This window comes from Haemaphysalis longicornis, unplaced genomic scaffold, assembly GCF_048455015.1.
Source record: "Haemaphysalis longicornis isolate Haplotype H1 unplaced genomic scaffold, Haemaphysalis longicornis Haplotype H1 scaffold_1, whole genome shotgun sequence".
In the NCBI taxonomy this organism is placed as follows: domain Eukaryota; kingdom Metazoa; phylum Arthropoda; class Arachnida; order Ixodida; family Ixodidae; genus Haemaphysalis; species Haemaphysalis longicornis.
The window spans coordinates 446708820-446731718 of NW_027526203.1; the positions used below are offsets into that span (position 1 = coordinate 446708820).

Sequence of the window (22899 nt, forward strand, 5' to 3'; positions counted from 1 at the left end):
TTGCAGATTGCCACAGGGACTTCTGGAGGCAGAAAGCCCTGAGTGAACTGTTCTGGCTAGCTGAGATAAAAGATTTCAACTGCTATGTCAGCGAAAGAATTACCTACATTGAAACTGGGCAAAGAGGTATGTTTGTCAACATCTTAAAGTTCTTGCTTGGCTTATACCCCTGTCAGACGGCAAATCTAGTGTCATTTAGAGCAAATGTCACTCGCTATAAACGTCATTCATTCGGCGCTACACGAGAATACCGAATGACATTTGAGGCGAATGACATTTAGCGTTAACTGAGGTCCCAGACCTCAGTTAACGGCCAAATGAGTAGCCTCGACAGCAGTGGCACATCACTAGACAAGAAAGTTCAGCAATAAACCAAAGAATACTGTCTCTAAAGACTGTTAGTAAACTTATATTTTCCTTTTCGTGTTGTTGAAATAAAGAAATACAAACAAGCACTTGCGGACTTGTCTCAGCTTTTGATGTCTACCGATGTCACCTAAACCGGTGATTTTCTTATTTTTACTTAAAAAAATATTCTTCTGTGATATTTAAAAAAAAATATCTGAAAACATTCTGGATGCGCTTGAAATATAATTTTGCGGTTTTGCGACCTCGCTAATCGTCGCCGCTATCACAATCAAATGACATTTGTTTCGCCGTGTAGACCCGCACGGCCGAACCGAATGTCATTAACAGCTAATGTTATTCACTTTGAATGACATTAGATTTGCCGCGTGACAGGGGTATTAGTGCTTTAGTTTCATCATGTCAGTTTCTGTTTAGGGACAATTTGTCTCTGTGAACAGGTGATACGTGTTCATAGTGTTCCTTTTTTATCATCCAGGACCAAGCCAACTGGCAATCCTACGGATGGAGGTGGCAAGATAAGCAACATCACCCAAGTGCTTTATTGTGTATAGGTAGTAAACGGGCACAATCACATTACATTGTCGAATTTAGTGCAGTATTCCACTTAGCTCTGTTCGAAAGCAAGCTTGGGTGGAGTTGGGGGTAAAAATCTGAATGTGACCTGAAAGGTCTTACGGGGTCCAATGGGACCTCATTGGTTTTGGCAGACCAAAGGGACGTTCTGCGGTCCAATTGGGTCCCATTGGGGAAACCCAATGGGATCGAAAACACAATCAGACTAGGCCCGATTGAGTCCCATTAGAAAACCCAATGGTCTTTTTTGACTGGGCTACCCCACATCAAACTCCCTTCGATGGCCACTTATGCCTAGATTTCACACTTCTTGTTTTCTCAAAACAGATTGCCACGAGACCAACCCATAGCATTTTGGGATGTCATGGTCAGATTTGCAAAACACTACATTTAAAAGCTTATCAATTGGCCAGTGCAATAAGACTGCAAAAAAGGTAACATTTATTTGCACGATAAAAATATATTCAGCAGTTCACAGGACCACTGACACTTTGTATCAGTACTTTATCTACTTTAACTGCCACATTTTGGTTACACGTTACACCACTTTCTCTTTACATCTAATTTCTTGGCGCTCTATGCCCTAGTTGGCCTCGCACCGCTAAGACCGATCACCATCACCACTTTATCAAGCGAAATTGCGTATTGCTGCAACTTGTGCAATGCCAGAGCAAAAATTATACCTATACAGTACAGTTTGTGGGAAACCCAGAGTCCTGGCGCGTTCCCCATTCCTCGCCGCGGCCGCCGAGGCGAGGGGGGAAGACTCCTTCTCTCCCCTCGGCAGATGCGTCGCTCGCGCCGCGCCGCTGGCGTGTCGTGGCGCGGCGATCGTTGTCACGTGACCGGTTCTTCGGGGCCCCGGTGGGCCGGTCTCGGCGCGCGGAACGAAGGAAGGGCCTCTTGGGTTCCAGCGGTCAACGAGGAGAGACGTGAGTACCGGAGATCCGGCTTCCCCACCTTCCTTTGTCTACCCCCTTGCGCCTGCCTCCTGATCCTCGCCGGACGGCTGGGTCGGGACGAGCGAGAATCGGCTACGTTATTGGTGGCACGCCAATAAACGAGTGTTTGGCCGTTTCGTTGTGTTTGTGTGTTCCTTGCTGCTCTCTGCCGCACGCCAGCCGGCGGTCCGTGGCGGAGTTCAGCCGAGCTAGCCTTGCGGCCGGAACCCTGGTCCCCACATTTTTGGCGCCCAACGTGGGTCTCGTATTCGGACGAATTCGAGGTGGCTAGCTCCCCGAGAAATGCGTTGCTGCAGTCGTAGCCCGCTACCCTTTGTCCGGAAGACTTCGGACGAAACGCCTCGCGCCAGTCGGTTGCAGGCAGACAGTTATGATGCCCGATACAGCCGTGACGGCAAATGTGTAAACCTTCCTACCCGCACCAGGCGGTGAGTCAGTAGGATACCTCCGAGCACCGCAGTCGCGGCCCGCTTGCGAGACGGGAGAAGGAGAGTATCGGCGGAGACCCGGTCGAGGCGAGATCGGCGGAACGCGGTGGCGGCGGATACTTGTATCTCAGGTGGGAGCTTTGTTTGTCGCGCGTCGTGAGTGCCTACCTCCCGTTCGCGGTCACGACCCGGACGGCGTGATTCGTGAACGCCGTCGAGCCTTGTGCTCGCATGCTTTGGGATTCCCCAAATAAACGGCTGTGCTTCGGCACTACTGTCTACTGTGTTCTCGTATCGGCGAACCTCGCTGGGCTGCCGTAGCCATGGGAGCCCGCGTGGTTGATACGCCGGGAGCTAGCGTGGGGGCCTACCCCAGAGAGCTGGCAGGGCCCCCGAGGAACCCCTCATATATCCCACAAGTTGCACCCTTTGGTCCTTATAAAACATTACGACAAAACGCGATGGCACTTGCCCCACTGCTTTCCATTTGCATTATATTGTTGTTCTTCCCTTTCACTATTTTGAACGTTCACAAATTCAAACTCAGACAGCTTCCTCTTGCAGTTCGAATTAATGCCCTTTTACAACGATCGAAAATTCATCACAGGGATATCGCGTAACATACAGCACAATGTCACACTTAAAGGAAATAGACCCAATACTGCTAGTGTACTTGTTCTCTATCATTAGAGATGTTCACTTCAGACCAAACTACTCAGTTTGCCAAGAAGTGTTCGGCTGCGGCTAAAGATTAACAGAAAGGCGTACGTAAAATAAAGTTCTACTTCAAGCTGAGCTTAGGGGGGACGCTGCTCTTCAAACAGCTTCCCTTAATTGTCAAGTAAACTGTGTGAAACTTGTCACTCTTGCTGCTTTTTTCTATGATTCCATCATTTTTTGAGTCGGTCAATTAGTTACCAAGATAATCCGCGTTTTTCAAGACGCCACTGCACATGCGCGAAGCCCTAGCGGTGAACGCGAGAAGCTGTTTGGAGGGCCACTGCACCATCCGTCTGCAGCGTCCACCGATACTCGACTGAGGCCCATGCATCGTCGGAAGCGTGAACTGCAAATATCTAGCCACTTTTGTGTCGTTTGAATTGAATGCATTGCCGCTTTTGTGTGCTGCATACAAGTGCACCTCTCGGGCCAAGGGTGACTAGAAGAAGCTTTTTTTTTTTTTTTTTTTCCGCTTCCCATGAGCTACGCACGACAGGCAACGCCGAGAAGCCTGGATTAGGGCTGTGAGACGCCCGTCTGAAAATGGGAAGCGGAAGGAACCGCAGTTAAGTTTAACCGTGGTTACGAAACTTTAACCGCGGTTATCACAAACTGCGGTTTTGTCTGTTACACACGAAATTCCGATTGTGGTGACCGCGGTCACTTGGTTGTGAGCGTAACAAAAATAAATTACCACACTTTTAACTTAACGAGAAAAAACAAAAGAGAAACAGTGTAGACAAAACGAAATATCGTTAAAGCAGTCGCTTCTGACCCAAACGCATCGCACGCGCGCGCGGAGAGGAGAGGGGCTTCCCCAACTGCTCGCAACCGGCTTGGTTTGCTCAGGTCTGCTCGGTGTTGGGAACTTTAGGCTTAGCATCGCAGTGGATATTTGATCGCCGCTATCTCAACAACTGCGAATTACAATCCATAGCACAATTTTTCACCGCACTAACATAAACTTTCTCGCATGTGGAAGTTCTTTTCTACGATCAGATTGATTTCGAAGAGCGGCGATCAGCTGTTGCTGCCGTGGTCTGGGCCGGTTCGAGCCGCTGACAGTTCCGTGCGGGCAGGCGCGCCGGCGTGTTCACAGGCACGGCCGACGTGCGCGCCGATCGTTTCCGAGTGCTGAAACGCTTCACGATTGCCTGGTTTATCCATTTTTGTGGCGGACGACGTGCGGAATTTGCAAATTTAGCACAGCTTTTGTCGTAGTTGATCGGGTGGATCGGGAAACGAACCGCTGCTGACGGGCAGTCGCTCTGCTTGCAAGAGCAAAGAACGCCAGCGCCTCTTGGGGGCAGCTTTGGGGCGCCCGCTATTTGAGAACCTTCGTCTCCCCCGAACACCAGGTGATTTTTTTTTTTTTTGTTGCCTCGGCTGATGCACCGCCACTTGCGTCCAAACTGACTTGCACGATTTTGAGCACTGCGACTGCAAGAACTGCGGTTAGCGTGACTGAACTGAGATGGCCAAGCTCAGTTTGCGTTAAAACCATGGTTAGCAGGGTAACCGCAGTTTCGCCTGCCGTGTAACGCAGCAAACTGCAGTTTTGCCAAACCGCGGTTTACTGCGCCCGTGTAACTAGAGTATTATGGGTAGTCGACCGGGCCAAGTCCGTCCAGCTGTTGGTAACGGCAAGAAAGCCTCCCGGAATGAATTGTTCCCCTGGCGATTGCATGCTAATGCAGTTGCAGTCGTCAGGGGAAGTATAGATTAAAAAAAAAAAAAAGCGACTAGATGAGACGGAAAGCTACCTTCTCTTCGAGCGTAGAAACACAACGCGCTCACGCTGCAGGCAACAACCACGACGCACCGCGCTAACCTTGACCTCTGATCTGCTTTCCGTCGCTACCTCAAGAGGGCGCCACACCGCAGTGAAAAAGGTGGATTACCGTAAAATCCCGAGCAAGCGCCCCCCCTGTGGTAACAGATAATTTGAGGAATTTTTGAGGGGGGCCCTTGCTCGGTCATCGACCGAAATTCAAAATGGCGGCGTATTATCTCGAGCAAGCGTCCCCTCCCCCAATACCTATCCCGCGAAAGTTTTTACGGTAGCGGACCGGAACTCAATATGGACGCAAAACACTCGCTGAGAAAAGAAATAACTTTATTTCCACCTCTTGATGTATTGCGACGATGCTGCGAAGTTCCCGAGCTTCAGGTTGTCCGCGATTTTTCTGGCCTCTTCAGCCAACAGCCTGTTGCTGACGGCACGACCGGCGCTCCTCTCTCTCGAAAAATTCAAAAAGAGCATCGTCTAGTTCTTCACTGAATACAGACGCACCGTTGCTTAGCTTCCGTTGTGCCTTTCCTTTTCCGTAGCTGCGCTGTAGTACGGTTTCAAAGTTCTTGTCCCATTCGCGCACTCTCTTCCGGTCGATCCCGAAATGCCGCGCAGTCGCGTGCACGTTTCTGCCGGTTTGTCGATGCCATTCTACAACCTCAACCTTTTTTTTCACTGTGTACGAATGCATCCTTCTCGCTTACGTCCCGCACACGTGGGACGGTCCACACGTTTTTCGATAATGGCAAATGGCGACTGTCAGCAGCTATGCTGGCTCCGGCTGGCTCACGTTTCCGCCAGCTTCGGCTTCGGCCGTGTGCTGGCTACGCATGGGGAAGGGATACTGCACGAGACATACGTAAGCCCAAACAGTTTATTTTTCCAAAAAATTGCATCATTCTATAATATAACATGCAAATATTTAGCAAAAAAAGAAAAGAAAATACTAAACAACTAGGTAAGAGGTTTTGTGAAAATGGGGGAAGCGCCGGAAAAGGTTAAAAAAAGGCAGGGGGCGCTTGCTCGGGATTTGGCGCAAATTTCAAATCACTCGAGAATGGAGGGGGGCGCTTGTCCGGGTAGGGGCGCTTGCTCGGGATTTTACGGTAGACATAATTAGTCATTTTTGGACGAACAATAGACAAGACAGTGTTAGTGATACAACAGTAATGTCTGTATATTTTCCAGTACTATGAACCCTGGTGAGTGCCATAAGAGAATCGGTTTTTTGACGCACCGCTTGGAACTAATTTTACGGCTCATTAAACTTTGGTGGCACCAGTGGCAAGGAACCATTTCGTATGCCCATTTCAAACACCGAAGTTCAATTAGCTGTAAAATTAGTTCCAAGCGGTGCGTCAAAAAAACCACTTCTCTGATTGCCCTCACCAGGGTTCATAGTATTGGGAAATGTAAAGATTCCAGTCCTGTGACTAACACTGTTTTGTCTATTGTTCCTCCAAAAATGGCTAATTATGTCTAATTATCTCAGGAACTAATTGACCGACTCAAAAGATGATGGCATATTTGAAATCAGCGGGAATAAAAAAAAAAAAAAAAAACAGCAGACTAACAAGTATCACAGAGTTCACTTAACATTTAAGGGAAGCTGTTGTAAGAGCAGTGTCCCCCTTTAACAATGATGCACGATGAAGCACGCCAATTCAAAAGGAACGCACCCATTTGGGGAGGAAGTATGGCGAGTCCGTCCCCAGCAGCAGCCTGGCGAGGGGGATGTTCCTGGCGGCCTCGATGAGCGGGTCCCCACTGACGTGCTCGAACGCCACGAGGGGCGCCAGGCCCAGGCAGAGGTTGGGGAAGGCATCCAGCCACTGCTGCGTCTCCCTCCAGCCACCGGTGAAGCAGTGCCGGTGGATCGGGTAGTCTCTGGGCACCAGCTGCAAGCACGGCAGGGACATTCAGGGGGCCAGAATAATAATGCCTGCCACGTGGCAAATCTGCCGTCATTTAGAGCGAATGACATTAGCTGCAAATAGCCAGGCGCTACGCGAGAATACTTAACAACATCCAGTAGTAGAACGAGTTTGGGGAACCTTCGCATTAGCCTCCAAACGAAATGAGCAGCCTCGTCCGTCTCCAAAGCCTACCAGAAAAATCTATATTTCCCCTAGCACATTGTCCTACATATATATAGCTGTCATGCACCAAGATTTAAAAAAAGAGTAATGGCGTTACTCAAAGAAAACCTAGTGCGTAATGTTTGCGGTACTGTGGAGAAGTGGAGATAAAAAAATCCCGCGAAATACCAAAAATATCACGTGTCGGCGTTCCTGTGCGCATCGTAAAGCAATGCCCTCAAACAGGCCGAGTTAGCCAGAATGAAATAAACAAAAGTAAAAAGAAATGCCACTGAGTTTGTGCTTTATATCTGCCACAGGCGTCTTGCGAAACTTGCTGCTGCTACTCCTTCAATGCATGCCATTATCAAGGTGATGCGCTGTCTCTTCAAGTGGGTGACAGGCGAAGCAGTTGCTTTCAATCAACTCATTTGGCAGCGCTGCTTTACGATGCGCGCAGGAGCATATTTCACGGGTTTTCTTTATCAGTCGGAATAAATGAGTACGCAATTAGTTCGTGGCTGAAAATACCAGTTAGATGCCCCTCGTGGGTACCTGCAAGTGCCTCATTGTCACTCTAGTGATTAGGACAGTGATTCTCGAGTTAGATAATAATTAAAATTAATTAACCCTCATTAACAAAAAAATTACTGCCCGCTTCTCCATAGTACTGCAAACATTATGCACTACATTTTCTTCGAGTTGCGCCATTTCTCTCTCTTTTTTTTAAATCTTGGTGCATGATAGCTGGGACAGCCTGCATATAAAAAAAAATAGACGCCATCACGCCCTGCGAAAGTGGGTGTCTAGTGCAGCTGTTGTAAACCACTACACATGCTGATGGGGGAGAGTATGTAAGGTTCCTCATCTCATCAGGCTTCCCGCTTGCACTCACTCGGCTTCTCTGGTGGCAAATGCTGGGTCCTGACGTATGCGCTCGGCGTCTTGGGCAAGATTTGCTGGGTTCTGCCTAGCCTGTCGCATGCAGTGATGTGATTGTGTCGTGTCATTTTGCATAAGCCAAAAGTAGGCTTTGGAGCAGCAAAATCGGCTTTTGGAGCAGCCAGAAGAAGCATTAAGATTTGAGAAATATTGCTAGAAGGGGAGCAAAACAACTGAGAGGAGCCTCAAGAGCAGCATCCCGGGCACACAGAAATGTTTAAACAACAAAAATTCTTTCGGTGCAGACGAGTTTCTGCCACACAGATGTCTTTTAGCAGTGACTATGAAATGCCTCAAGACAATCACCGAAAGAGTTCGTGCGAGTGTGTACATGCATTCGCTGCATGAGCCAACAGATCATGAAAGAACTTTAAGTTTTATTTAAAAATGACTATCGGGGTAGCATTCCAATCGGTAGGCTACAGAATGTTTCGTAAAACCATAATGAATAGAACACAGTGACACGCAACAGAATGTACTGAGTGCGTTTTATGTAAAAGCTTCTAGCGCCCAGCCTAAATGTCTGTTTCTCTCCGGGTTCCCATGACGAAATCGCATGCTACATGTCCTCTCCGACTTCTACACTTGCTTTCCAATTTGCAGGGGAATAGGTTTGCAACAACGGCAACTCCCTGGCTTTTTTGAGCAGTAAGACTGTCTTCATGAAGCGCCCACCCAGCTTGTGAAAGACTGTCACCTATGCTGATCATTGAGTAGGTAGACCAACGGCTAACTTATTTGAAACGAAGACAAAAAAAAATCAGTGAAAACGGTGACCACATTCTCCACGAAGAGTAGCTTTGCAAAGAAAGTTTTATCATAAAATGCTTTCGCGAAGCACTCCTGTAGCGTTCCTCCTGAACGACATGTTGAGTCAGGCAAGATCACTTTCTTCGAAGCTCAAAACTGTTCAAGAACCGGCTTACAGCCGGTCCCAAATTGAGCCATCTTGAACTTTTGTCCCTTTCCCCTTTCCCGCTAGCTACCCTTGCAATTCCCTCTCCATCTCGACCCCTCAGACGCCTGAACTACTGCCAAACTTTCATCATCATCACCACCACCACCACCACCACCACCACCACCACCACCACCACCACCACCACCACCACCAGCCTATCTACGCCCACTGCAGGGCAAAAGCCTCTCCCATTAATTTCCAATTATCCCGGTGCTGTGTCAACTCATCAAGCTTTATTGCAAAGCAGATGGTAAAGCGTGAACCGCATAGCGTGTTTTTACACACGAGTCGTGCGTGTTGGCGTTGCGAATGCGATATTTTCACGCCCAAATCGGCGATATCGCACCCGCAGCACCTTCTACCTCGGTCAGAAACTGACGTGCGACGCGCGCGACACTGGGAGGAGCTTGTCAACTTGCCCCAATAAAAAGGCACGCGCCTCATGGCGGAAGTTTTGAAGCACTCGAGACAGCCAGCTGGCTTAGACAGATGTTTAGGCTTACCACCCCGGCAGATATTGCATGGGTGCTTTCACTAGCGGCGCGGATGATGGTTTATAGTACCGTTTTCGCCCTGATTATAAGCCCCTTTACCGCACAAGCAATTTCGTGTGTGCCTTGAGCAGCATTTTAGAGAGCTGTTAGACGCAGTCGCTCGAGATCCCCACACCTCTTCGCGGCCCAAGCCGCCGCCATGTTGCTGCCGCCGACCGCGCCGCGCGCAGCGTGCAGGTGTTCCGCGGCCGCGTCAGTGCACCTGTGGCGTGGGCGGCGCGTTTTGGCGAGCAGAAAACACTTCTCTTCGACGCTCGTGGCGTAATGAACACGCCACAACGAGGAAGCTGGCGAAACAAAGCTTCGACGCAAGATTGGTGCAGATTGCTTGAAATCAGTCCTTGTAGCAGGATGTAACAGGATTTACCTCTCGGCACAGTTAGGCGCAATTGGCGCAGCTATCACGTCACTGCAAACATATGCCCATTTCACCTAGTGTTTGCATGTTTGCGGGATTTGAGACAAAATAATTCCGTCTCTGATCTCTGGAATGTATGCAATGTAAAAGCTTTGTAAAAAAATAATTTTATACACGGGCTGCTTACGCTTCATTTTTAATATACAGGTTATAAAAGAAGGTACTTGTAAAATGTTAGTCTTACCAAAAAGGTTTGCCGACATACCCCACATCAAACTCCCTTCAACGGCCACTTATGCCTAGATTTCACATTTCTTGTTTTCTCAAAACAGATTGCCACGAGACCAACCCATAGCATTTTGGGATGTCTTGGTGAGATTTGCAAAACACTCCATTTAAAAGCTTATCAATTGGCCAGTGCAATAAGACTGCAAAAAAGGTAACATTTATTTGTACGATAAAAATATATTTAGCAGTTCACAGGACCACTGACACGTTGTATCAGTACTTCATCTACTTTAACTGCCACATTTTGGTTACACTTTACACCACTTTCTCTTTGCATCTAATTTCTTGGCGCTCTTTGCCCTAGTTGGCCTTGCACCACTAAGACCGATCACCATCACCACTTTATCAAGCAAAATTGCGTATTGCTGCAACTTTTGCAATGACAGAGCAAAAATTATACCTACAGTACAGTTGCACCCTTTGGTCCTTATAAAACATTACGACAAAACGCGATGGCACTTGCCCCACTGCTTTCCATTTGCATTATATTGTTGTTCTTCCCTTTCACTATTTTGAACTTTCACAAGTTCAAACTCAGACGGCTTCCTCTTGCAGTTCGAATTAATGCCCTTTTACAACGATCGAAAATTCATCACAGGGATATCGCGTAACAAACAGCACAATGTCACACTTGAGGGAAATAGACCCAATACAGTCGAACCCCGCTACAACGAACGCCGCTTCAACGAAATTTCCGCTTCAACGAAATATTTCCAATATCCCGTCAGCTAGCCATAGAAGTCAATGCAACAAAGTCCTCGCCACAACGAACCATTTGTCTGGCTTGCTTTCGCTTCAACGAAATTTTAGATGATTTGGGCTGGGTTCGAACAATTATTTTACAATAAAATAAGCATAGCGCCAGCTATCTGTAACTTTTTATACATTCAGGACGCTTAGTTTCACTGAAAACATGCGCGTTGCGACCACACCGCCACCCAAAACAAAACAAAAAATAACTCAGGCGCACGCCATTGCTTGATGGTGATAACGATGTGGCTAGCCGTCTTTACACGAGCCGCAGGCCCGCTTCGCCAAGGCGGAGCCCCAGAGCTACAGCCAATCCGTATCCAGTTGAAATTGCATGAATGTGCTCCGCTGCTGGCACGGTGCAGTCATGTATGCGTTGTGAGAAGCTGTCCTTGCCGTTTTCATTCTACCATTCTTCATAGCCAAGAGCAAAAATCATGTTTGCGTGTTTGGTCTTGAAGCCTAGTCATCCTATCTTAGTCGCGGGCGCGCGGTCATGTTAAATGCAAGCGCGCGCGTCTTGCCTGCCAAGGTCAGTAGCTGCCGTGCCCTGTCGGAAGACAAGATAATGGCACTGCTCCTGCCACAAGCGAGAGGGGGGCTTCCGACGGCCTAGCAGTTATCTGCAAGTAATCAGCTCGGTGGGCACGCCTTGTTGTACAGCGATACACGTTTTGCGCCTGCATATCTTCACCCACCTCCGTAACGCGTTCTTTGGGTGGTGAAAAAACAGAACCATTGGTACGTTTGTTATCCAAATAAACATGAGTTCTTGCGCGTCACTCCTTTTTCTAAACATTGTATTATGCTGCCAATGTTGCGGAAACGTACGGGGCCAGTTTTCTGGCCTTTCCGTGGTGTGTTGGGGCAGATTTCGCCTCAACGAATTTTCGCTTCAACGAAATTTTTCGCACGTCCCGTCAATTTCGTTGTAGCGGGATTCGACTGTACTGCTAGTGTACTTGTTCTCTATCATTAGAGATGTTCACTTCAGACCAACCTACTCGGTTTTCCAAGAAGTGTTCGCTGCGGCTAAAGATTAACAGATTAACAGTTCTACTTCGAGCTGAGCTTAGAGGGGACGCTGCTCTTCAACAGCTTGCCTTGTCAAGTAAACTGTGTGAAACTTGTCACTCTAGCTGCTTTTTTCTACTGATTCCATCATTTTCTGAGTCGGTCAATTAGTTACCAAGATAATTAGACATTAGTCATTTTTGGAGGAACAATAGACAAGACAGTGAGTCATACAACAGTAATGTCTGTATATTTTCCAGTACTATGAACCCTGGTGAGTGCCATAAGAGAATCGGTTTTTTGACGCACCGCTTGGAACTAATTTTACGGCTCATTAAACTTTGGTGGCACCAGTGGCAAGGAACCATTTCGAATGCCCATTTCAAACACCGAAGTTCAATGAGCTATAAAATTAGTTCCAAGCGGTGCGTCAAAAAAACCACTTCTCTGATTGCCCTCACCAGGGTTCATAGTATTGGGAAATGTAAAGATTACAGTCCTGTGACTAACACTGTTTTGTCTATTGTTCCTCCAAAAATGGCTAATTATGTCTAATTATCTCAGGAACTAATTGACCGACTCAAAAGATGATGGCATATTTGAAATCTGTGGGAAAAAAAAAAAAAACAGCAGACTAACAAGTATCACAGAGTTCACTTAACATTTAAGGGAAGCTGTTTTAAGAGCAGTGTCCCCCCTTAACAATGATGCATGATGAAGCACGCCAATTCGAAAGGAACGCACCCATTTGGGGAGGAAGTATGGCGAGTCCGTCCCCAGCAGCAGCCTGGTGAGGGGGATGTTCCTGGCGGCCTCGATGAGCGGGTCCCCACTGACGTGCTCGAATGCCACGAGGGGCGCCAGGCCCAGGCAGAGGTTGGGGAAGGCATCCAGCCACTGCTGCGTCTCCCTCCAGCCACCGGTGAAGCAGTGCCGGTGGATCGGGTAGTCTCTGGGCACCAGCTGCAAGCACGGCAGGGACATTCAGGGGGCCAGAATAATAATGCCTGCCACGTGGCAAATCTGCCGTCATTTAGAGCGAATGACATTAGCTGCAAATAGCCAGGCGCTATGCGAGAATACTTAACAACATCCAGTAGTAGAACGAGTTTGGGGAACCTTCGCATTAGCCTCCAAACGAAATGAGTGGCCAAAACGAGACTTCGGTGCAGCCCCTGTTCAGCGACCGATTTTTTTTTTTTTTTTTAAAGGGATTTAAATTCTCAGTGCGGCATAGCAAAAAGCTAACGGGAGTCTGCTGGCTTTACCCTGATGGCAAGTAATGTCCCATTCGAGGCTCCAACCATCCACCCCAACACGTGGCTATTTGTTGGTCACAGCTTAGGTGTGGGGGCTTGGGGTGTGTGGTGTCGCCACGCACCGTCGTCCCGTGCGGTGAGTCCTTCGTCTCGTTGCACTGCTGAGCCCAGGGGCCAGCCCCGGCCCTGGCAGGTGGCCGCCATGCTGCTGGGGGACAGGCCACCCCGGCTGGCATGCTGCAGGCTGGCCTCCGGCAGCAGCCGGGCCAGCGGTGTCGTCCCCATCATGGACAAAAAGACTGCAGGAACCGCCTTTTAGACAGGCTCAGGCAGGAAGACGATAACCTGGGGAAAACAAAAAGGTGAAACTGTAGCTTGGTGATCACCTGGGGCTCGAGGTTCCTCGACACTTGCAACGCAAATTGAAAATGCGCCTGCATGTGCGCGACTTTTTCCAACCAACCTAACATGCCGTCATCTCCCAGAAGAAAGATTCATTTCCTAAACTAAATGGTGCCCCCTCCCCCCTTCTGTTGATCACACGATGGCATAGTTAGAGCCGGCGCCCTGTGCAGAATGCTGCCAAGGTGCCCTCATACCGATCAGTTGCTCTATTTGTGGCAGCCAATCGGGTAATTCCTGATGGAATTTAATGACTTCAACAAATCAGCCACTGCTTTCTTTGAAATACTCCCTTACACAGTGCGCATCAGCATCATTGTACAGCCTTGCTGTGCGTGAGTGCCATATACTATGGAGACCCAGTGCCATGACTAAATCGTAAGGCACTCCATCCTCATTGCCTATGGCAAGAAAGTGTATTCCGTGAGGGTTTGGTGGAAAATCTTTGTGCAAAATTAATGTCCTCTGTAGCACACCCCCAATAATATACTCCCTCCAAACAATGCAAAAACACATGACGTATCGTCTCTGGTGATTTACACCTAAAACAATCTGCCCCCCATGGTACAAATAACCCCCTTTCTTCCATAAACGTTTGTACTAACGATGTTCCTGTATGTAATCTAAAGAAAAAGGACTTGACCCCTAGTTGAATCTGCATTCTTTTAGCCCTCTTTTAAGCACATCCCTACTGGGCCCTCCACAGTGCATGCCTCTGTACATGCACTGGGAACACAAAATTAATATCACGACACTGTTTCCCGCGTAACTGTACTTAAATACTCTTCTGAAAACCTCCCAGTTAAAAATTTTACGCTAGCCACGACCTCTTTGAAATATCCCAAAATACACCCCTCCCCCCACCCCCAGACATGTGCCCAGTCGTCATAATAAAATGGGGGTGAACCCTGCCTAGTCTTAATTGACGCACTATACGAAGAAAAGGGTCACTTCTCCACTTGCAAACTGAAACAGCAGGCGAGTTTGTTCCCGGAAATAACGTACATATCGACAGGAAGACAAAGTTGCGGCGTTAAACTTGGTGACAGTGCATGAGCTTGGCACACCACACATGTGGGCAAGTCTAGCGGGGCGAAATGATCGTTGATATAAGCTCAATCTGCTCAAGTAATTATAGACCATGCGAGGTTGGCAAGATATCTGTTGGGTTAGTTTAGCCTAATGCAAAAATTCGGCTTGCTTTTGTACTTTAAAGGACATTCTTCAGCCTTTTCTGTTACTTTTAATTTGAAAGTTTCACTACACGCCACCATTTCTGTCTTTCTTTTCGTTAAAAATAGCCCCGTTTAGAAATGTGTGTAGAAGACAGCTCAGCACGGGGTTGCCTTAAGAAAGTTCTTCTTCACTTTGTTTGCTACACAAGAGGGAGGCTATTTCAATCCCCGACGATGATGCCTTCCACGGAGCGAGCAAATAATATCAGCCTCTGCTTGACTAATAAAGATTGATTCTCTCCCACCCATAAAATAAAACCAACCTGAGCTTTAAAATAATATAGCCACAGCCAGAAAATGCAACCTCTTTTCGCAGTAGCCAGACCATTGCATGAAGTTCTGTCGATTATTACTCATACAGTAACAATACTAGAAATAATAAAACCGCTCATTACTAAAAATTATGATCAATTCAATTTTGAGAGTCACTTTTTTTTTTCTTTTCAGGCCGATAACTTCGTGAAAAGGCGCCCTTTCAGAACAAGTTCTGTTCTTAAAGCTTGTTAAGGGGCCGGAAAGTGTCAGAGGGCAAAAGTTATACTTGAGGTACTATAGGATTGTGAATAAAGCCACGTCCCGCAGTTTCATCGTTTCTGGGGAGGCCGATTCCCCTTTTGTACCCTTGTTTTGGGAGTGAAATTGGGGCAACATCCCTGGTCGCTCACCCCAAAGACCGGCATTGCATAGACTTTCAATATTATCCGACAGGGATTTGTCACTAATTTAAACATGAAAGAGCCCCACAACCTGGTAAGAATCAAGTCAGTGATTCAGCACTGGCATGGCCACCAACAGCTGCACGGCACTGCAAATGGAAGTTTTCGTGAAAACAAAATGGCCACGAGTCTTATGCAACAATGTGCAATGGTCAACGATGATAATTGCGACAGTTGAAAATTAATTTGACAAATCGTCTGCACCAACAAAGACAAAAATGGTGACAATTTTTTCGCACAAAGGCAGTGTTGCCCGGGGGGGGAGGGGTCAGCTTGGTGATTTTCGCTGGAGAATGAATTTTTGTCATCTCCATCCAACCTTGGTGGTGATGAGACTACGGGTTAACTTGCTTGGTGCAGGCTAGCAGACTACTGGTAGATGTGCTGCTGAACAGTGAATCGCCAGGTGCTGCTCGCACTGGAAGGCACAAAAGTACTAGTTCTGCCGTAGCCATCAAACTTACAAAAAGCCCTACCCACCCCTATGCCAGTCAGCAAACTCTAGAGCTTCGAATTTACAAGACAGGGGGGGGGGTACTACCAGGGTGACATCGAAGTACCACGGTTAATGCAACACCAGGACAGGCTGAAAATCAAACTAAAAAATTTCACGACCAACTAGCTCAATTTGCACCAAACACAAGCCACTAAGGTGCCAATCCTATTCGCACACTAGGCACAATTCCCGTGAAGGCACAAGACTGCAGAGCCAGATGCTTCTCCAATGAAAACTAAGAAACTGAGCCAATGGGAGCACCTTTAAACGCACAGGCCTCTGTGTAGAAAAGCGCAATTCACAAAATCAGCCAGAACATAAGCTCATTTCTTCGTAAGATAACACTGTGCATGTCTCAAAACTGCCACTTTCCTCCTATCAAACACAAGAGAGTAGCCCAAGTGCAAAGCACGTGTTTCGGGGTGCGAGAATGCTTCGTTTGCACTCACACGCGGTTACGCCGCCTGGCCAAAAATTATTTTAAATCCGACCACGAGAAATGTGCAAATGGGAGACGCAAAAGGCTTCACACCATGCGATCTCGTCGCTGGCTAGGCAAACGGGAAGTTCGTTTTTCTACTCGCTGTGGGTCCACTTTTCTGTAACACCAGTCCCCGCCCACAATTTATCAAGGAGGCCTGTGGTAGTAGCGCAGGTCCTTCCTTTTCACCGTTCGCCGTTGATATTCACACCACGGGAGCCGAGACCACGTGCTCTTTTCGAACACCGCGGTACGACGCTGCGTTTTCCACTGATTAACGGTACATCTTTTAGAAGAAAAAACTAACACATTTTATCAATCGCAAGCAAGAATAGCTCGAGCCGAAGTTCCACGAAGGCTTTCAGCTAGAGTCGAAGTGAGCAAATGAGCCGAACACCGTGCGATAAACCGACTGAACAGAAAATACGGGACCAAATAATAATAACAATAACATACACCGATTGCAGCCATACACTGGAAGCGAGCCTGTGACAAATAGAAGATACGCTGTCGCAACACTTTCAACTTTATATTTTAAACAACCCACACACGGAACGGCAAAAATGTCAAAGCAAAGCTACTTTGAATTAGAGTAGAAATAGTGCGCGATGCTTAATTTTATGCACTTAATGCGTTAGGCATTAGATTACAATAGATTGCGTTCGTTAAACTGAAATACCTTGATATACCACAGAATCACACAAGGTAGAAGGCAGCAACGCAGGAGCTCACGTCTATACGAGACAATAGCTACGACGATAATGAGTGACAACTACTAATTACAGAGGTAACGCAACGCGCACAAATTTAAACCCAACGTCGACTGGGGCACACCTAGCGGTAGTGAGGGAAAATATTTTGATTGCTTTTTCCACCGTTTCAGCGCAATGCCCATAGTTTTGCATTTATTATAACGCATAATACAAATATGCGTCCACGTGCAATAAGGAGGCACTGGAACGCGAGAGTAAGCGAAATAAGCAAGTTTTGCGCTGCTTTTACGATCAAAACCAACGGTATACGTTGATCAAAACCTCCCACGCACACCATGCAGAAACGCCGGCCTGGCAGATTTTGTTGCTTGATATTGCAGTGTAAAAAACGAAAAAAAAATTTTGCGCGCTCTAAAGTAGAGACAACAAAACACTATTCATGGTTTCGGGGCAGTGGTTTCGGTTTTGGTGCCTGGTCTCGAACGCGGTTTCAAGTGCGCGCAGTGAAGCCCGGCATGCAGTGCGAATTGGGTCAAGTATAGCGGCACATTTTTTATTGTACTTCTCCACTTTCAGTTTACATTTCGAATTCCCGTCATTGAAAATGCGAACTAGTGTTCTAAAATTATTCTGAGTGCCCGGCTCCTTTTTTCTTAAAAAATGCATGCTGCCAATGATTGTTTCCCGATGGTGCCGTTCGATAACTTCTATAAGGAATAGGGCTTGAGGAAGTTGGCCGTGTTGTTATGTATTTATTTATTGAAGATACCCCCATGGCCCAAGGGGAATTATGGAGGGGTGTACCGGTACATGAGCAGTTTTAACGAAAAATAAAAACATAAGAGAACTCTGCAACGCACATACTAGAAAAAAATAAAGAGAACAAGGAAAAAATACAGCAGAAACTTCGAAGTGTGTCCATTACCATACTCAAAAAAACATACACGCAAGAAACAATAATAATGTATTGTGTTTAATCTTTTTGGTCTATTGAATTTTAAGATGGGGAGCTCCAAAGAAAACAAGTCTAGTGCATGGCCAGTTTTCGAAACGGTCTTTTTTTTACCTTTCAGTGGTGGAGGTCTTGGCGAGCATATGGTCACACCTACAATGTACGTGCTGGGCACCTAATACCTGTCATCTTCTGTGGTTGTGAAATTGGGAATAAATTTCTGTCTCATTTTTTTTTGTACATTTCTTTTACAATTTTAAAACGAAATAGTGCTGTGACGTGGAAATAATAAGGGGGACAATACACGAGCACTTGCACGTCATCCTCCACTGGTCACTTATCTGGTATTTGTGCTGTAGTTAGACAATGAACTGCCAGGTAGCCTCACCGCCACCACTTCAAATTGGGCCTCTCGAGCAGAAATTTTATAATTCATTTGCCCTGGGAACAAATTTCAAGGGTCATAACAAGAGAGCATGACAAAGATTGAAATGCAACGCTGCAGGTTGACACAGCTGCAGTCTCTAGAAATTTCGCATATTTTTCAATACTGCCTTCACATCTGGAGCTTGTAATTAGTTGGCAGCAACCAATGCTTGCTTGCTTTACATCAGTTGCAACAAAGTGCTGGTGTCAGCAATCAAGCATCCTGCAATGACAAACTTGTATGGATCATCTATAGTCAATCAATGTGCATTTTGGAAAGAACATCTGAAAACTGTTGTGAAGGTGCAATCGTTCATCCCCCGCGTTTTTTTAGTTGAAAAGTGGCACACTACACGTGAAATTGCTTTTGTGGTTACTGTTTTCCTCAGTACACGCACGCGCTTCTAGGAAATCTCAGCTTTGCACGAAATTTTTCTTAGATTTTCTCATCGTTCTTGAAGGAAGCAGGAACTTGCGCAGAGAGAATTCGGGTGATAGGTTGGTGCGGCATCAGGCTTGAGCAAGCCACGCGGAGCAAAAAATTGTTGAGGTTTATAAAAACAGAGACCACCGCACGACAAACTGTGGACAATGCCATGGATAGGGTCATGCAGGCGCTAAATACAAAAATAAACCTGTTTGAGACGTTTTTTTGCGTCGTCTGCTGCGAGATGCCGGCAATCAGCTTCTTACCGGGAATTCCCTAGGAGGCGACGCGCGAGGCCACAAGTCTGCTGCGTCAACAACAAATTCCCTAGATACCACTGACAACAGTGACGTCACGTTTTAGGAGCCAATGACGACGCGGAATTTCTTCCTCCTTTTAGCCGCTTGCGTGCTGTCGGAATCAGCGGCACATGCACATGCTCATTGTCAAAGCGCCTCCATACCAAGTAGGCACCAAAATAATATTTTATTGTTTTTTGTAATTAGAGTTTTAGACTAATATTAGGTCTCTTTTTTTTGCCTGCTCAAAGCAGCTTTGAGCAGCTCCAAGCAGCTCCGTATTTTATTTGCCCATAGAACATATATGGCGGGAGCAGCTTTGGGCTGCTTGGAACTGCTCAGAGCTGCTCGGAGCAGGCAAAAAAAAGAGACCTATTGTAACTAGCCGAAGTAAGTTGGCCCGAAGGCCAATCACAACAGGCATAGAGATAATATACTCTAGAGGGAAAGCGCGCCGCTGAGCCAATGCATTGGAACCGTACGACACATGGTGGCAGACATGATACAACGATTTGAAGGTTGCCAGCTGAGCTTTTGCTTACTAAAAACGACGAAAGCGATGGGTTGTAATCTGGCAACGTGCTACTGTGGCGTTTCCGCGTCCGGCTAGCGAAGCATGCCGGGAGAAATTGTAACATGGCGGACCGCTGGCCAGGCCGGCCAGGCGGATTTTGTGTAGGCGGCGTCAACAGCATTGCGTAGTTTATCTCCTGTGGGTAGGTAACCGACGTGTTTTTGGTTTAGCGTACGTGCGACTTGTATGTACTGAGACTATTTGAGCAAGATGTGGCAACGCTCACGCAACACTTGCGCGCAAGCTCGAATGCGACTGATCGCATGCGCGAGGACGCCAAGGAGTCAGCTGATCCGTACTGGGCGCACAGAAATGAATCTCCGTATGATCTCCGTGCATTTTGCGCTGTGCCGCTTTATCTGCCATTCTGTGACTTTTGCGAGTCGCTCAATTCTTTTCAAACGAAGTGTAGTGAACTGACTGTGGCTTTAGCTCAATGTAAAACCTTTATTGACACACGAAAAAGACATCGCATGGGCCAACGCTGATATTGCCGGTGAGTCGCGGCGCTTTGAAGCACAGGAACGAAAGAGCGCGGTCGATCGCAGGCCAATGGAGTGGAAGAATGCATGCCAAGGGAGTATGCGAAATACAGTCCGCGGCGTGTCCCGTTTTCTTTTCTGTCTGTATTCGTCAAGTTCTAGCTGCTTTCCACCACTTCAAAGGGAAAGTTTGCGGGGCTGAATGCGCAGTCTTGAATGGGCATTAATTTACCGCACAGATGGCGTGAGGAGAGAACATTGACTGATTAAAAAAGAAACCGCATTTCGTTACCTATGTTTTCGTTCTACCTTCACGAACGTTTGCGCGAACGTTCGAAGCACGAAGAGCTGTAAGAAGTTCCATGAATAAAACAACTGGAACTGAACGATTATAAAAGCTCCTTTTATTTCTCTTCCAACGGGAACGATCGCCGGCTGCCACTCCGTAGCCTGTAGTGAACTTGCGGTAGTCAAGGTCAGATCAGAATCGCTGTTCCGGCGTCGATAGATAGGGTGCTTAACGTGAAGAAAGAATGACAGCCTCGCAAGCGCCCGGGGAGGCACTTGCTTAGCGCGTGCATCCAAGTTGTACCAGTTGTACACGTTTTGCACGCATGCAGATCTGAGCTGAAGACTGCACACACACTATGCAGTCAGGCGCAAGGGCCTCGCCACTTCCTAGCACACTTAAAGAAAATCGAAACCAAAACTGAACTACACACTTACTCTTTCTCCGCTAATAAGAGATTAGTTACACTAGAAGTTTTTTATAAAACTAGTTTTAATTACTGAAGCGATTATTTGTAACTATTTTGCTTCAGTTTTTTGGTTTAGTCAAATAATTACGGAACAACTTTTTAGAAGACTGAATACAATTGATCTGGCAACCATGAAAATTGTATCATGTCAGCGCCCACGATTCGTACGGTCTCGGAGCTCGCTTTACCCCCCTGACAACAGGCGTATGTAAAGATGACGACGTTGAGGTAAAGTTTGCTAGGGGGTTTTTGTAGCGGCCAGCATCAAGCATTTAGTTACGACGTAATACAAGACGCAAGCATCAGCTCTCCATAGATGCGGGGATTCAGTACTCAGGCGCATATCAGGACTGGAAGCTGGAAGGTATGGTGAAACCATGGGTGAAACACCTCCGGAGAGACGTACGATGCTGGAACTGTAACGTTTCACCGGCTGTGAAGTACGATGTCACAATCCAGGAAGAGTTTGTTCAGCGACCTTGGAAAGGCCACTCTTCGTGGCATTCGCAAGTGTCCAAAGTGCGGCACTTACAACGGCACTCGCGGTGTTCGGTGCAAGAACAAAGCGTGCGACGCGGTGTTTCGCGAACGCTGTGCCCGCAAGAGGACGGCCGCCGACGCGGTACGGCTGCTCACACCAGGCCAGGTCTTCTCTGTGCGGTTGCAGCGCGGTGAGGCGCGAACCTTCGTGCAACTGTCGGCCGACGGCAGGGCTCAGTGCGATGGCTGTCAGGGTTCATCTGGCTGCGCGCACGTGCAAGCCGCGCTGCGCTGTGGCGCCGAAGCGCAGGCCCTTCCGCTCAAACCATCCGTCGTGGAAGCCCAAGAGGACAGCGTGCGTGAGGCCATCTGGGAGTTGGCCGAGTCTGAAGGCTTGCCGCTCGTGCAACGCGTCTCCAAGGCGGTGTTGGTCACTCGCCGCCCGGGAGGATTCGTGCATGTGCGAGTCAACCCACGTCGTGAGCTGCGCTGTGGCGACTGCGGCGGCCAAGGTTCAACGCAGAGCTGCATTCACTCCTACGTGTGCATGTGCGCGCTTACGAGCGCCGACAAGCAGCGCGCTGTGGCGCCTAAGCATCCCGAGCCGTCGCTTACCTTCGTGCAGTGGTTGGCGGGCGTCACGGAGCGCATCAATCAGACCATGCGCTACGACCTGCCGGGACAGCCCGAACCGCTCGTTTTCCACGTGCCCCAGCAGTTCTTCGAGTGTCTGCAGCAGCGCATATGCGGGCGCCGGTTGCCTGCGCGGAAAGACGGAGCAAAGTTCACCTGGCGCATCACTAGCCTGCTCCACTTGCGCCACATCTTCGAGACTCCTGACGTGCCGCTGGAAGAGAGCAGAGCGTTTGTGGAAAATCGCGACGGTAGCTTTGAGCCGTACGAACAGCCTCATCCGTCTGATGAACAAACATCCGAAGGTGTGCCACCCATAAAGCCTTCGGAACTCAAAACTTTTCTGAAGGTCGGAAACTTGCCACAGTCGTCTCCATTCATCATTGAGTGGATTCCCGATGTGCTTCCCCGTAGTCGAGTGGGAGAACTGCGCCTCAAATTTGAGTATGGTCATTTGAGAAACGGACGCATAGAATTGAGGTCGTGATCACAATCGGCTGCTTGTTACTCATTACAGTGTATGGGGCACAGTTCAGCGTGCGTGTAATTTGTTGGTTCATTTGCTGAACTTGTGGTGTGCGAGAAATCTTCCGAATCGCAGAAAGTAAAAAGAAAAAACTGCGCGACGTAATTTCGGTTGTAAACGTGCGCAAAATAAACCTGGCTGTTGATACTTTTTCTGCTTCTCTTGTTTTTCTTTTTTATCTGTACAAGAATAACAACTTCACTCACATAAACACACACGCACACACAAAATGTTCGAGAGCGTCATATGATAAT

The 22899-nt window shown here is 47.7% G+C and overlaps 2 protein-coding genes across 2 annotated transcripts in view; one reads left to right on the forward strand and one right to left on the reverse strand.

Annotated features, from left to right (window-relative positions):
• Nucleotides 1-17212, reverse strand: part of LOC144155911 (uncharacterized) — a 29835-nt gene extending 12623 nt beyond the window's left edge. The window contains exons 1-4 of the mRNA XM_077687618.1: nucleotides 17055-17212; nucleotides 13168-13390; nucleotides 12531-12749; nucleotides 6524-6742 (exon numbers count right to left, since the gene is read on the reverse strand). Coding sequence (XP_077543744.1) covers nucleotides 6524-6742; nucleotides 12531-12749; nucleotides 13168-13281 — 552 coding nt within the window. The 5' untranslated portion in view covers nucleotides 13282-13390; nucleotides 17055-17212. The remainder of the gene's footprint in view (nucleotides 1-6523; nucleotides 6743-12530; nucleotides 12750-13167; nucleotides 13391-17054) is intronic.
• A 2353-nt stretch (nucleotides 17213-19565) lies between these two features.
• On the forward strand, nucleotides 19566-22797 carry LOC144155913 (uncharacterized protein C2orf42 homolog). Its single transcript, XM_077687622.1, has 2 exons — nucleotides 19566-19612; nucleotides 21209-22797. Exon 2 carries the CDS (start codon nucleotides 21452-21454, stop codon nucleotides 22604-22606), a length of 1155 nt encoding a protein of 384 aa, XP_077543748.1. The 5' UTR covers nucleotides 19566-19612; nucleotides 21209-21451; the 3' UTR covers nucleotides 22607-22797.
• Nucleotides 22798-22899: the final 102 nt, after the last annotated feature.